Here is a 15,995-nt window from a genome sequence, read left to right on the forward strand (position 1 = left end):
AATTCCAGATTAAGTAAAGTCATCTTTAAAAATATGTTTCTCCTCTTTGACTAAGAAAAAACATAAATTATTTCGCCTTTATAGTTGTATTTTTTTTTTAAAAAAAATATTAAATTATATCAGTGAATCCTGATATTTTACTGAACCAGAACCCCGAATCTATTTTTTAAATGCAGGTTCAAGAATTTTTTTAAAATATTTATTTATTAAAATATCTTTATTTAATTTTTTTTAAATTATAAAAAATTTAAACAAATTAAAAATATATAAAATAAAAAACATTAAATATTTAAAACATGATTGCTGTTATTATTTTCAATATTAAAAACATTTTCGCGGAATCATTTCTTATATTTGTATATCCATTTTTTGAAATTTAAAAAATGACACCAAACCCTAAACTGGTTTAGAGATTTTTTATTAAACCCGAACTATATCCCCCTTTTAAGTATTGTATTAGCAATTAACGCATTTTAGAGGTTAATGTTGCTTTCACCTGGTTTATATATCAGAGATCTTCAAAAGTCGATTTTGAAAAAAAATATTGGCCTAGATTTTTTTATTTTTAATGATTTTATCACCTGGACTGAAATTTTACCCAACTTAACTGATATAATTAAATTTACCGGTGATTGATATAAAATATCAGTTAGGCCTTTTTATTTCCAACAAAAATCAAAAAGGATACTTTGCTTATCGTTGTATTATATGACTATTTACAAACACGTCAGAATTTAGCAATAGTCGATGTTAGAACAAATTTACTTAATAAAAATTCCGACACATTTTTATTTTGAAAAAATACATAACACTGGATTTTGCAAAATAAATTAACAAGTCTTTTTGTTCGAATTAAAATGCGGGGGAAAAAATAATTAAATGCTAGCCACAGCTTTTTTGGCCGCTTCGTCTAAATTCTTGGCAGTTATAATGTTCAAACCACTTTTTTCGAGAATCTTTTTACCTTCGTCTACATTGGTACCTGTTTAATTATTTAAGAAAATATAATATAGAATGCAAGATATGGAATCGGAGTTACCCCTCATTTGCAGTTAGCACAAATTTGTGGGGAAGAATACAAAAGTACAGCATATTCTGTATATCTCGCCGCGAATTCGTGCCAACTGTGAACGAGGGGGTTAGGGTTCTGAACATTCTTTATTTTAAAAAGGGGTTCCAGTTAAAGATCTTCAAAATTGAGACATTTTGGCTAAAGCCTGCATCCGGCATGGTTTTTTTTGGATCTAAGCTTAGCCCATGGTTCGAATGTTAAATTATAAGAAATCTCAAATATATTTATTTATATTCTATAATATTCTATTTATATTATAGAAAGTGATGAAAATAAATAGTAAATAAACCCAACTCCTTAATTTTTTATAAATTATCGATATTCATAGTTATAATTTTCAAAATGCTAGGGATTATAGCTGTATAGATTTGTCAACATCTTATATAGATATTTCTCAGCTATATTTATACTACTATGATAGTATACAATATTGGTAATATTTTGAGAATGCTTTTAGTTGTAATTTTTAAATATTTCCTTTTTGGACCATCAATTTAAAGCAGCCAATGAAACCAATTTATGAAGTCATTTTCTATTTAAAAAATTACTGCTCGAAACAAAAATTGTTTGCTTACTATGTTGTGTGGAGATTCCTCTATTACCGAGAACCCAAATTAGACACGTTTAAGTGATCGAATTTGGTAACATAAAAATTAAATTTAATAGAAAAAGTAATGAGATAAATTAATAATGAACCAACCTTCTAAGCGAACTATGAGGGGTATTTTTAGGTCGATGGTTTGACACGCGTTTTTGATACCGTTTGCAATGACAGCGCAATTAACTATGCCGCCAAATATGTTGACTAGTATGGCTTTTACCTTATTGTCATTTTTTTAAAGTATAATTGGAAAGTTAACCTTTAACTTTATTCCTCCAGCTGAAAAAAAATTTGGGTTTAAAATATTAAAATTTATTATTATTATTAAGAAAAAAAAAGATATAGAGTAAAAAAAATACTTAGGATATTATTTAATCAATTTATATAAAGTAAAAAATTTTATAGGTATAATTAAGAGTTTCATAATAAACCTGAGGATCTTTGCTTATGATTTTGAAAGCCTGATACACTTGATCTTCCGTAACGTTGCCACCGACGTCTAAAAAATTGGCAGGCTTTCCCCCGTAGAGCTGAATGATATCCATTGTGGCCATAGCTAAGCCAGCTCCGTTAACTTTTTAATTTTTTGATTAAAAAGTTTGTGGTCATTGCAGCGCAGTATATTTTTTAAATTAATGTATTGGTGTGATGGGGGGTTACCATAAGAAAAGATGGTAACTTTATCCTGATGATTATAATTCACATCAGATATTGTGATTGCGATAATATCAGCAGCAATTTTTATCATTTAAAATTTATGTAATTAATGTTCAATATTTATTCTAGTTGATAAAATTCCAATATAATGAGCTTGATAGATTTAAAATTAGTTGTTATTCATATTGAAATTTAATAACTAATTATTAGTTCGGATATTTTCAATTCAAATATGAATATTAAAAAAATCGCTAAATAATAAACATATTAAACCATTATTTGTATTATCAGAAATAAAGATGGGCACAGCCCAAGCCGTGTGCTCATTTGGCCCAGCTTGTAAAATATATTTTGTGCAAGTTGTCAAATCCTCCCTGTAAAATTTTTTGTGAAGGAAAACGACACAAATTTGCCTAATTATGAGCTTTAAAAACATTTTCAAAATTATAGACCAAACGGCCCGTAAAAATGCTTTGAAAAAATTTTTCCCTGCCAACAGGCAGAGCTTTTGGGTCACGCCAATTTCAAATCTAATGCTCATGAGCTTTAAATTCACTAATGTCCCACAATCGTTTCCAATTCAACAAACCACTTATTCCCAACTAAAAAATAATCAATTTAATTATTCAATAAGGCTAACAAATGGATATTATTCAAAAATCTATTTATGTATGCATTCTTTGGTGAACTACAAGAATTATCGAATATACCTAAACATGCGATATTGCCTTGCATGCCTATGTAATTCAGATGAAATTTTCTGGCCTCAACCTCCCTTGGATCGCTTTCTGAGAAATCGTCCATATCGAAAATCTTCTTCTGCCTGTATTCCGCGTTGTCGTCAAAGTTTATTTTGGCGTCGAAACATATAACTTGTATTTTCAATGGATGTATAAATAAAAATAATTTAATTAAAATTTAGTTTGGTAGTATATAATATTTGAAAAATACATGATTTTTTAAAAATAATACATTTTGTTAATAAATTGTCGTAGTCAAAATTCTAATAAAATATCTAAAAAGGTGCTGATTGGAGAAATGGGGATACTACTAGTCTGTTCCTCCCCCTATCAAATTTATTGGAGCGATTTAGGCACGCTTTTTGAGGTAGCATAATAAAAACAATTGGTTTTACATTATTTAATCTTAAAAATTTGAATTATATATAATTATCATTTTAAGAAAAATTGTTGGTTTAATTATTTATTTTCTTAATTTTTATCTGCTTTCGAAGGATCAAAAAGCAAAGTCATTATGAACGCTTGGCTGACACAAGCTATTTATCCCTGTGGTACCTTATTTGTATCGACTGCCGTCAGATTTGACGGAGATTCGCTCCTCCATAATTCTAGGTACCCCACACCACTATGCGCAATCTTTTCTAAAATGTTCCTATAACTAGTAATCATTTAAATAACATTTCAGTTTCTCGATCGACTGATTTTTATAAAAAAAAATTGGGGGTTATTTTTTAACGGGTAACCCACTATAATTTATATTTGGTCTAAATATATCAAATGTTTTGTAGCTTCTAAAGCAACTATTACTACATATAATCAAATGCGCGTCGCTTCTAAAGCGACTATCACTACATATACATATAAATATTTTTGATCTTTTTCCGAAAGTATTTATTTTTATCATTTTAGGTGTTTTATATCATCGATCGACTTACCACCACAATTATTCCGGAGTGAATAACCATGCCAATTGGAACAATGGTTCTCAATTCCCTTATACGTTCTAACTTTCTTATTACAGGCGTAGAAGAAACAGCAGTACAAGCCATTCCGGAGACTGAGATTTCCACCCTATGCAATGAGGGAATAATTTATTTTTTGACCGGCGGGCAACTCCGACTCCACCGGAGTCCGTGTTTGACCATAGTTAGTATTATCTACTGATTGGAAATCGCTGGATGAATGATTACGGCGCCGTAAGCCAGCCCCTGGTCTTATAGGTCTTGCTGCATCCTTCATGATTAAAGTCGAATCAGAAGCTATCGCTAGAAATTACATATGTGTTTGCCATAAAATGCTTTTTCATATTCTTCACGTTGGTATAGGTAACCGAGCATCCTGGTTGCGAAAAGGAAAAGTAGGTGATGGGTCCTGCAATCCGCATCTTAATGAGGGTGCGAGTGTCCTTTTCGATGTTTTTCAAACCCATGCTTTCCGTTAGTTTATCTATTTCTACGAAATCAGCTAACGAATTGCACTTGGCTTTCATGTTAGAATATAACCCACGATCGCCTGGCTACCGTTTGCGATTAACCATTCTAAATCTTTGTCAAGGTAGTAGCATTTGCGGCTAACGCATATGCCAAATTCTAACGATAGCCTCTGATTCGTCTATAATTATGATGGATGCAGCAAGATCTATAAGACCAGGGGCTAACTTATGGCACCGTAAAAAGTTTCATTCATCCAGCGATTTCCAACCAGCGGATAATACGAACAACGATCAATTTGTTCTCTTGTTGCGTAGGGTGGAAATCTTAGTTCCTCCGGAAAGGCTTGTACTGCTGTCCTTTGGACGCTTGTTATAAGAAAGTTAGAACGTATAAGAGAATTGAGAACCATTGTTACACTTGGCATGGTTATTCACTCCGGAATAACGGTGGTACTGATAGTGGGTGACTGATGATATTAAACACCTAAAAATGATAAAAAATACTTTCGGAAAAAGATCAAAAATATTTATATTTTATATGTAATGATAGTCGCTTTAGAAGCGACGCGCATTTGATTATATGTAGTAATAGTTGCTTTAGAAGCTACGAAACATTTAATATATTAAAACTGAAATATTATTTAAATGATTACTAGTTATATCAACGATTTAGAAGAGATTGCGCGTAATGGTGTAGGGTACCTATAATTATGGAGGAGGGAATCTCGATCTGACGGCATTGGTTAGATATAAGGCACCACGGAGATATTGAATTTATAGAGGACGAATATTGCCACTATTTAATAACAAGCCCACAGAAAATGAGTCATACAAAATTAAACAATATGGTTGTCAGGAAATAGGTCATGAAACGTTGGTGAAACCAACAATATGCTATTTAGTCGATACTAAATAACAGCTATTAAATAATAAGTTGACTTAGGACATGGCCTATAAATTTTATTTCTTTATTTCAAGTTAAAAATATCTTTAGTTTACATAATAAATTTGTCAATCGATTAATATATCAATTTGTGTAGAAATATATATAATAAAAAAATATTCTTACTATAATTTATATTTTTTTTAATGATGAAAAGTGAAGTGTTAAAATAATAAAAGTTAATTTTAAACCTAAATAAAAATACTAAAATTAATTGAAGTTAATTTTAAAAATAAAATAACTACTATTTTAATTTATTTCTCCCTATTGATCCGCTATAAATTTCTTAAGGGTAAAACAATAATGAATATAAAAGAAGATAAAATATTAACAAAAGTGAAAACTTAAAATATTTTAGTCAATAGCAAATTCAAATACCTTTTCCATCGCTCGTTTCGCCGAGTGGATTGATTTCTATCTGCGTAGCATCGACTGCTATAAACATTTTGTATAAATTCATGATCTGAGTGGTAGCTTGCTCCAACAATGTACTAGAAAATCCAATATTTTTGGCCATTATACGAGCATTGTGTCTATACAAACCCTCCCTCACATCTATTTCTTGCTTAAGATTTTTATAATTTTACAAAAAAAAGAAGTTTATATTGCATTAAGAAAATATTAGCGAAAGCCTGATTCCAGGAATCGTATTTGGAATTGTAAAAAGACGCAAACAGTAGTTTATTTATAAATTTTTACAGAAAACAGATGCTTAATGAACTAAAATACGTGTCAAATTGATAACTTTTTCTTAAAAATTATTTTTTTTCTTGCAGGTAGTGATGTTAAACTGCTCGGTTTGAGCCGAATTTTAAACACGGCCAATTCAATATTTTATCCAAATAAATATTACACAAGCCTAAAGATTTTGCTTATAGATGCCAAGAAGGTTTGAACATCTATTAGCGAATCGACGTTTATGCAATATTTGTCTGGTTAAAATATTGAGTTAGCCTATTATAAAAATCGGCTCAATTCGAGCTGTTTAACAACACTATTTGCAAGACATATATTATGAAATATTTTGTATATTATGAAACTTGAATTAAATAATAAAAAAATAGATATTTTTTATTTTGAAAAATCATGATTTTTAGAGCGTTACCGATCTGCAAATTTTTCCCCGATTCGATATTTCCGATATTATTACATAACCGATATTTAAATAGAATTTATTTAATAAATGCCATAAATATATATTTTCTATTCATAAAACAACGTTTATAAATTATTAAGTGTATTTTGGTTTTTTTAATCTCAAAAAGTTAATTATTTCATTCAAAATATGGGCAATGTTGATGGCTGAATATAGTGTTGTTAAAACGTTTTTTAAAAACGGCTATCAGGATTTTAGCCAAAATTTTATTACTTAAGCTTTGAAATTTTGAATAGACTTCAAACCTTTCTCCCAACTGTGGGCAAGATCTCAAACTAGGATAATTTACTTTTGGCTAAAATCTTGAGTTAGCTTTCCAAACATAATGTGGCTTGCTAGTTATTTTAAAATCATTTTTTTTACAGATATAACAATTTTTTTTAATTTTTAGCTACTCTATCTTGTCAAAATCGTTTTTATTAAATATAAGCCAGAGACCTGCAGAGGTACCATTTGTACGGCCCGGCCCAGATTAAAAAATTTTCGGCCCAGCCCGGATTTTTTTTCAAAATTTTTTTACGGCCAAGCCCGGCCCAGGTTTAAAAATTTTAAGCCCGGCCCGAATATTAAAAAAAAAATTTTTGGGGGCCCGGCCTGGATTTAAAAAAAAATATTTTTTAGGCCCGGCTCGGAATTTTTTAAAATTATATTCGACCTGGTATATACAAAAAATTCATTATTTCGTATTTTATCATATCTTTCGGCGAGTATTATCATTTAATAAGCAAGTATATTAGCTAATGTTGTTAAACGGCTTGTTTTGAGCTGATTTTTTAAAACGGCTAACTCAATATTTTCGCCAGAAAAATATTGACTAAGTCTCGATATTTCGATACTATATGTCTAGACCTTTGCTCCTTTTATGAGCAAAATTTTCAGGCTTGCACAATATTTTTCTGGATAAAACACTGAGTTAGCCGTTTTTAAAAATCGGCCCAAAACAAGCCGTTTAGCAACACTAATATTTTATTTTTTTTTATTCTAAACAGATATTTAGTATATTACAAATTGATACTATAAAAAATTTATGTAAATAATATCTTGAGAATATACTATGTATTTATAAAAAAATGAAAATGATATTTTAATTAATAAAAAATAAAACATATATTATATAATAATGTATTTAATCCTTTGCGTATTTATTCCATGGCAGGAAAACTATAATTTTATAATGTAATAGATACTATGAGTGTTAGCTAGTGTTAACTTTCACCAAATATCATATTAATTATAACTATATATAATCATTATAACCATATCTAATTAACGAATATAATTCATGTTGTATAAATTTTTTAAAAAAAATTTTCAGGCCCGACCCGGTTATATTTTAAAAATTTAAAATACGGCTCTGCCCTGGTACCCGGGCCGGATTTAGGGCCGGGCCTGCAGGTCTCTGATATAAGCATTACAAATGATTTAAATTCCTTTTATGAATAACAATAATTATTATTAGAAATTATGTATAAAATAGAAGATATTAATTATGTAATTATAATATACAATCAGAATATAATTAAAAAAGTGAAGCGCTAAATATCGGTCCCGATATGAAAGTGAATATGGTCATAGACCTAATGGATTTAACCCCTATTTGCAAGTATCTAAATACACGATTTATAAAATGCACTATCATTATGAACCCATTTTATTTGATTCCAGAAAATATTTTCTAAAAGCCAGAGTTCACTACGGGTTCCAACTCTGATGAAGAACAATGCAAGATGAAAATTATATTAATCATGACAAGAATTGTACCCAAAAATATTTTACTCTTTTCCAAATACGAAAGGAAAAGATTTTTTTAGAGTGTCATGGACTTTGGTGGCTTCAGCGCTTTATTCGAAAAACAAAAACTCAAACTTTTTACAATAAATGAAGTAAAAGTAATACATGCAAAATGTCAATAATACATATACATTTATTTTCTTATATATAATATTAGTATATCGGGTATCAGTGCTAACAAGACAGGAATGGAGGATAAGACAAATATCTTTAAAACATTCAATATCACTAATGAAATTGAGACCCAATAAAAAAATAATAATAACATGGTAATTCCAAAAAGTTTTCTATTATTGTCATTAAAGAAAATAAATAAAATTAAAAATATATTTTCAAATTTTGGAAATTAAGTCGAAATAAAAGTAAACTGGAATGATTTTTGAATAATGATAAATTAAATAATAAATTTGTATAATTAAAATATATTTAAGGCACGAAAAATGATTTAGGGACACTATTTATATTTTTTTTTATTTAGGACACAACCTAAAAAAATTATTATTCTTGGTATAAAATAGATATCCAAATTCGGATTGTATTCGATTATTAGGGGTGTACCGATACCACTTTTTGGAGGCCGATCCAATCCGATATTCCCGATATTAAATTGATATCGTAGATTACCGATCCGATATCATATCTAATTTTGTTTTCTATAAAGATACCAATGGTTTTAATTTTTAATATACTTTTTATTAGTATAACATCTATAATTTAACTATACCATAGCTTATGTCATTTAAATATATTATAATAATCAGTTATAGTTTATATTCAATTCAATAAAATATTTTTATTGTTAAATCACAATCTATAAGTAATTAAACAAATATATATGAAATTTGAAATATATTTTAAATAATATTTAACATTAATATATCAAGGATTTCTTTTTAGAAATATCAATATTTCCAATTTATCAGAGGTGAGCCTGTGGCGATGGTAACTGCCAATATCACCAGCTTCACTAAAAACTGATTCTGAAGAGATAATCGCACACTTTTATAAAAAGAATGCCCAAAAAAATAACAATATGGCAGAATGTTTATTAATTAATTTATTATTATTAAAAAAACTACATAAAATGGATTTCGATTTTATTTATAAAAATAAATGATCTTAGATAAAACTTTTTTTAAAAAATTTTTATAGATAAAACTTTTTTTAAAAAATTTTTATAACATTTTATTTTTGTTAAAGACGCCATTTTATATCGGATCGGAAAATTTTATAATATTGGCCGATAACCGATAGTTTAAAATGGGTGAAATATCGGCCCGATACGACCCGATAAAAAATATCGGTACATCCCTATCGATTATAAACCGAAATTTTGTTACATATATAAACCAGGGATGTGAATCCTTAGAACAAAAAAAAGGGTGCGAGTTCAGGAATAAAATTTTATATTTTTTTAAAAAAATTTGAATTATAGTCGTTAGTTATTAACTTTTATTAATTTTACTTTCGAATTCCTCCTAAAATATATTGTATATATTTTTGGGGTTGAGGGGTATGTGGGGTGAAATTTTTTATTAGCTTAAAATGATATTTACGAGAACAGGTAAATTTGCCATGCCACCCTTCCCTCCTTCTTGATTAGCGCCTGCTATTCCCAATATCACTTTCTAAAATTGATATAAAATAAGATAAAGAACGTATTCCTATTAAATAGCATATTAATAAATTATCATTTACTTACACTATAAAATTCACAATATTTCATTTTCTAAAATTTATAGAAGTTAAAACAAGATATTACCTATAAAATGGAAGTATTAAAAACCAAAAAATTTTTAAAAACGGGGAGAGAAAAAAAAGAAAAATGTAATTTTTTTGGCACCCAGAACCTTTCACTTTTAAAAAGAGCCTGGATTGGATTCAGTGAAAATGCTAGGGTTCAGGGTCCGGGTATAAAATACTGGTCCAAAAAAAATATAGTAAAATTTTTTTCACTAAAGTTTTTAATTCTCTACTAATAACGTGCACTTTATGTTACACAATTTTTTTTATCTGCCTTAATGAAATTACGTAAAATTTCCCCCTTTTAATCTATATTATAAAAGATTTGTATAATGCAAATATTGTTAATTAATAAGGAATCCAATTTTAAAATATAATTTATATAGTTTTAATTTGAAATTGAGATGATCATTAATTTTTAATTAAAATTTAAAAAGATACATATAAAGACCTAGTTCAAACTAAGCAAAAATGACCAATATATGTGAACTCAATAGAAAATTTACACTTAAAATGATTATGTTGACAGACAGGCAAAAATCAACTGTGGAATTTTTTATGGGGCTTTTCAACACAGTCCATAATTATTTTTAATCAGTGAAGCCAGTAAAATATATTTGGTTTTTCAGCTTGTAATAATTATTTATGAAGTAAATAGTCTAATATAAATTTGCCTAATTGTCAGCTTTAAAAACATTTTTATAACATTGACCCAGACTGGCATATAAAAATATTTTGAACAATTTGTCCAGCCTAGCACAAAATCCTTTTTCACAGTCTAGCCCATGGGGCTCAACATTTGGGTTAGGCTGTGCTTACCTCTAGCTTAAAATACATATTTCTTGTTATAACATCTCCCTAATATTCAAAACTCAAGAAACATTATAAAGGTACTATTGTACATGTAAATATTATTTTTTAATAGCTTTGGTATATTAAATTATAAAAAATATTTTAATATTGGCTAAAATACTTTAAATATAAGATTTGGTGTTTTTTCAGCAACTTCTTCGATATCCATTCCACCAGCAGGACTGCCTATCATCATAGGCCCCCCAGAACTTCTATCCATTAAAAAGGCAAGATAAGTTTCCCTTTTTATATCTATAGCCTCTCCAATCAAAACCTAAATTTGCATGATAATAATTTTTATAATTATAACTATGACTTATAGTTAAACAAGGGCCCTATACCACAATGATTTGGTAAAAGAGGGGGGGGGCACAGTACAATAGCCTTATTATTATAATAAAATATTTTATACAATAGCATATCAAAAAGTGTTTAATATATATTTTTGTGTATAAAAATTGGGTTCATTCTTCTTAATTTACCTTAAATTATGATTTAATAAAAATGTTTAATGCAAATGTTGTATTATGTACAAGGTTGCCACAAAATTTTATTACACATTTTATGAGAATGCAGTCCCCATATCCCCCCCCCCACCCATGGGCCTATGCACCACTTTTTCCCAACATTTGGCAAGGTCTCACTAGTGACATTTTTAATATTAGTGTATTTAAATAATAACTTTTTTTATCACAATAGTGACCCACAAAAAAATACCCCTAATATCAAAAACTTTTGCAAATGTATCTTCCTCTTCATCTCTTGAAGACATCTAACTCTTTCAAATAAAAGATAAAATTAAATGCCATGAATGGCTATATACTTAGCCGAGCAAAACCCCAGGGTATCTCTTAACCAATGAACAATTAAGAGTGATAGGATATAGATTCGGATGTGACCTAGTTCAGCCTCATCATTGCATGACCTGCAACCTCTTAGTAAATGAAGTCAAGGTTGTCATAAAGAGGGTTCTTTGAAAAATAAATTAGCCTCCTTTTAAAAAAAGTTCACATACATATTCGAGAACTCTGCAATCTTTGAGCAGACAATGACCTAAGACTGGACCACTATCACTGAGCAAATCCCTTATTTAAAAATTTGGATCTATACATTTGTCTCATCCTTCCCCATCTATAAATAGCAGACTCTAGCAGAAACTAAAAAATATAATATTCTTGCCAATTGCAACTTCCATCAATGAACAGTTTGATCTTATTACTATTAGTTTTTTTGAAACTTGAACCTAGGAAATTCTTATTCCTTAGGCAGAACATGTAAATAAACATTTTTAAAATTAATTATGTTTAAAATTATTTTGGCTGAAAAATTTTTTTATTCTTTTTTTATATATATCTATATTGCTTTTTAGATTTACATAATAACAAATTTCTCATATATTATTTGAAATTAAAGAAATTTTGTTTATTTAATCTTCATTGCAAAAATAAGCATTACTGTATTATATTTTGGATCCCCTATTTTATATACTTTTAAGCCCATCAAGAAGGAAAACAATATAACACAAATTAATCAAAGATTTATTTTTCAAATATTAAAAAATTTAAAAGGACTCTTAATACAATTGGCAAGATAATCATTTATTCAACAAAAAAAATATTTATAGATTTTTAAAAAAATAGAAAGAGGGAATTGAATTCCTTGATTTTGAAATTTCTTTTTTGGACATATATAAGACATGAAATTTTTATTTTAAATAATATAATTATTGGAAAAAAATATAGAAATGTGGGAGATTTTTGGGTGTTTTGGGAATTTAAAAAAATAGGTAGAATTATGGTAATTGAGTTGAGTGTGGTAAATTTTGACTTATTAAAAAATTGTGGTAGTCTACTAGTCAATGTGGTAGCCCTGGCAATCCTGCTCATCCAACAAAAAAACAAAATAATTTTATATAAATATGCACACATCCTCTCTACCTTATAATCAAGTTTAAAGTGTCAAATTTATTCATTTTATAAATACACATATAATCTCTCCAAGTTGGTAGTAAATTTATGCATAGTTGGTTATGGTGGGGTGATTTAAAAATTACAATACATTATAATTAAAATTTCAAATATTTATCACTATTATAGTAAATGTATGTTAATATAAATTAGTTGTGCATTTAATATAATCACTAACTATATATAAATTACTTTTTTGACTAATACACCCTCTGGGGGAGTTTGTTTAGTGATTAATCTATTATTTATCATTTTATCAACTATCCCTGGAATTTTATTTGAACTATTAAATATAAAAGATTATGGAATTTTTTTATTTAAAATTACTCTTTCAAAATTTGAACTCCTCCTTTAAATCCATTGGAAAAAATACCTTTACCTCTACCACCAGCTAATATTTGAGCTTTAATTACATATTCTTTAAAATCTAATCACTATTTATAATATATAATTCTCTAGCATAAAAAAATACTTAATTCATTAACAACTTGAGCTGCCTGTGCTCTATTTTCAACTATTTTAAAATTTTGAATTGATACATTATATTTTTCCATGAGTGTCTTACTCTGATATTCCTGAAGATTAAGATAACGTTTGGTAACATTAAAAAATTGAATGGGATTCTAAAAATAAATTAATGAAGCATAGTAATTGAGAATAAATTACCTTTTTAAGCATCATTGCTCAGGTGGAATTTAACAAATATTTTTGATTAAACCATCAAAAAATATAGTTATTTATTTAAAGTGTTGATGTCATGTCATCTGACTGCACAATTATTATGACGAAGTTTTTAAAACATTCTCATAATCAAATGTGTAACTAAAACTAAATTATAATGATAAAAAAACGTAAGGACTAATAATTTGTTGATCTATTGAAAATATTATAAGTAAAACATATTTAAAAAATATATCCAATGGTATAGAGATAGAGTTATTTAAAAGCATACGAGGTTTAAAAGTTCTCCATAACATATCTATTAGTGTTAAAGCCCGATTTAAGTCGATTTTTCAAAACAGCCCAATTAAGATTTTAGCCAAAATGGTATTAAGTAAGCATGGAGATTTTGCTCATAGATATAGAGCCACTTGTAAATTTAAAATTTTTTTATATCCCAAAAAAGTCATTTTGAAAATATTAACAAAAAAGGTAATTTTGATAATGTTAGCTAAAAAGAAGGTCGTTTCAAAATAATTTTAAAGAAAAGATCCCATGAAATTATAAAAACTAGTGACACCTCTGCTCATAGCACTGTTTACCCATTGAGCCATGCAAATGGGCCTTATAAGCTGCCCCATCAGATCGGTCTACAGGGCAGAGACCTTCATGGATCTTAATTTTTTGATTAAACTCGGCTCAAACCCGCAGTAAAAAATTTAGACTCAGACCATATTTAATATTTTAAAAATTCTCAAGCCCCTAATAAATTCCAAAAAAAAATCCCAAGCTCGGTCAAAGCCCATATCCATAAATTTAATTTATTGTAAATAATAAAAATAAATAATATTTAAATGTATTTCTATTTAGGCAATAATTAATCTAACACTGAAAATTATGATTATTAGAAGAAAAAAATTGCAACTTTTTTAAAGTCAACAACTGTTATAAATAAGGTAAATCTTAATTAAAAAAAGTTAGTCCAGCCCTACCCAAACCCATTAAAGAAATTTAAACCCTAGGTCCGCTAGAAAATATAATAATTTGCCTATAGGTTGTAGTAGGCTCGGCCCATGAAGATCTCTGCCAACAGGGTAAAAAATAAGGCATTGCAATTATTTTTACTATATATAAACTTAACTCTGATTGAGCTCAGTTAAAAACTTTTCAGAAATTTTAAATTCTTATTTTGAACCTATTTTAAAATTGCTAGTTGTAGAAAACTGCTAAAAATTTTTTACTCTACAAAAACAATAAAAAATATTCTGTTTTGAGTCCAAATTAAAGTTTTTGGTAACAGAAATTTTTTTCTTAAATTTATGTATTTTTGACCGGTGTATTTTTTCCTTGGGAAATTTTGTCCAGCGTTCCCTAACATTTTGTTTATGTTTTATCCAGAATATTTCGGTTCGAGATTCGAAAAATAATCTTGATTTGACTCAAAAAACAATTTAATTTACATATTAAATATTTTTATTTTGTAAGAAGACCTCACAATATTTTGGTTTAAATCATTATAGCTAGAACATTCTTATAACCTGCATTAACTATAGAACTGCCTAAATTTATTTTGACATTTCCAAAAAATCTAATATTTCCCACAATTGCAAGAAAAAGAATATTTGGAATTCATTTAAATCTTAAGAGATGTTACTAATCAAGAATTCAGCAATTTTTCATTGCCCAGTCCCCTCCTCTCCCTCTTTTGAAACGATAATTTCTAATTTTTAATTTATAAAAAATACCTTCAAAATTTTTTTTTTATCTCATTTCCAACTTGTTAAAATTTTGTTCACTATTTTTTTAGTTTTAATCTATTTTTGATTTAATATTTTATAATTTATGCCAATCTTACTCGTAACTTAATATTACAATCGTGTATCTTATTTTCATAAAATTTCAAAAATGTTAATGAGAAGGTTTTGAAATGATTTTGTTCTATGAAAGTGTCTTTAATTTACTTTCTCGCCTCATTTAAAATACTAACCTTTTCCGAAATCTTAAATTGTAAAGGATATAATAAATAATTAAGGAAAAAAATTTGTAGAAAGGCGAGCGTTGGGATATATTCCAATTTTATCGGAACCCATCTAGCCCTTTTTTAAAAGAAAAATAATGGAAGGTCTTAGTGATTTGTTTTAGAGTTATATTTCAAAATGTGATGTTTCATTTGAGCCATCCGGTATAAATTTTTTCCCATTGAATTAGATCGTTTGGTAAGAAATTGCGGTTATCCCTCGAGGTCGAGGTGACCATTAACTATCCTTAATAGAACTTAGATTTTTCTACGAAAAACCTAAAAGATGCATATTATTTAGCATTTTATTTTATAATGATCAGAAAAATATAAGAGATTGAATACAATAAGATATTTTTTGAGT

General features: G+C 27.9%; 1 protein-coding gene across 2 annotated transcripts; it reads right to left on the minus strand.

The window, feature by feature from the left end:
• Nucleotides 1-781: 781 nt before the first annotated feature.
• LOC135925273 (succinate--CoA ligase [GDP-forming] subunit beta, mitochondrial-like) lies at nt 782-13,714 on the minus strand. 2 transcript variants are annotated; one of them, XM_065460507.1, is made up of 10 exons: nt 13,621-13,703; nt 13,427-13,577; nt 13,282-13,381; nt 13,147-13,237; nt 11,109-11,261; nt 5,824-6,010; nt 3,041-3,202; nt 2,105-2,247; nt 1,773-1,893; nt 782-982 (listed from the first exon to the last, which is right to left on the minus strand). In XM_065460507.1, exons 1-10 carry the CDS (start codon nt 13,633-13,635, stop codon nt 876-878), a joined length of 1,230 nt encoding a protein of 409 aa, XP_065316579.1. In that variant the 5' UTR covers nt 13,636-13,703; the 3' UTR covers nt 782-875. The 2 variants fall into 2 exon arrangements, with proteins under 2 accessions (XP_065316579.1, XP_065316580.1); XM_065460508.1 differs by lacking the exon at nt 3,041-3,202 and having other exon boundaries at nt 13,621-13,714.
• Nucleotides 13,715-15,995: the final 2,281 nt, after the last annotated feature.

The sequence above is a fragment of the Gordionus sp. m RMFG-2023 genome, chromosome 2, assembly GCF_954871325.1.
Source record: "Gordionus sp. m RMFG-2023 chromosome 2, tfGorSpeb1-WG-v2, whole genome shotgun sequence".
Taxonomy (NCBI): Eukaryota; Metazoa; Nematomorpha; class Gordioida; order Chordodea; family Parachordodidae; genus Gordionus; species Gordionus sp. m RMFG-2023.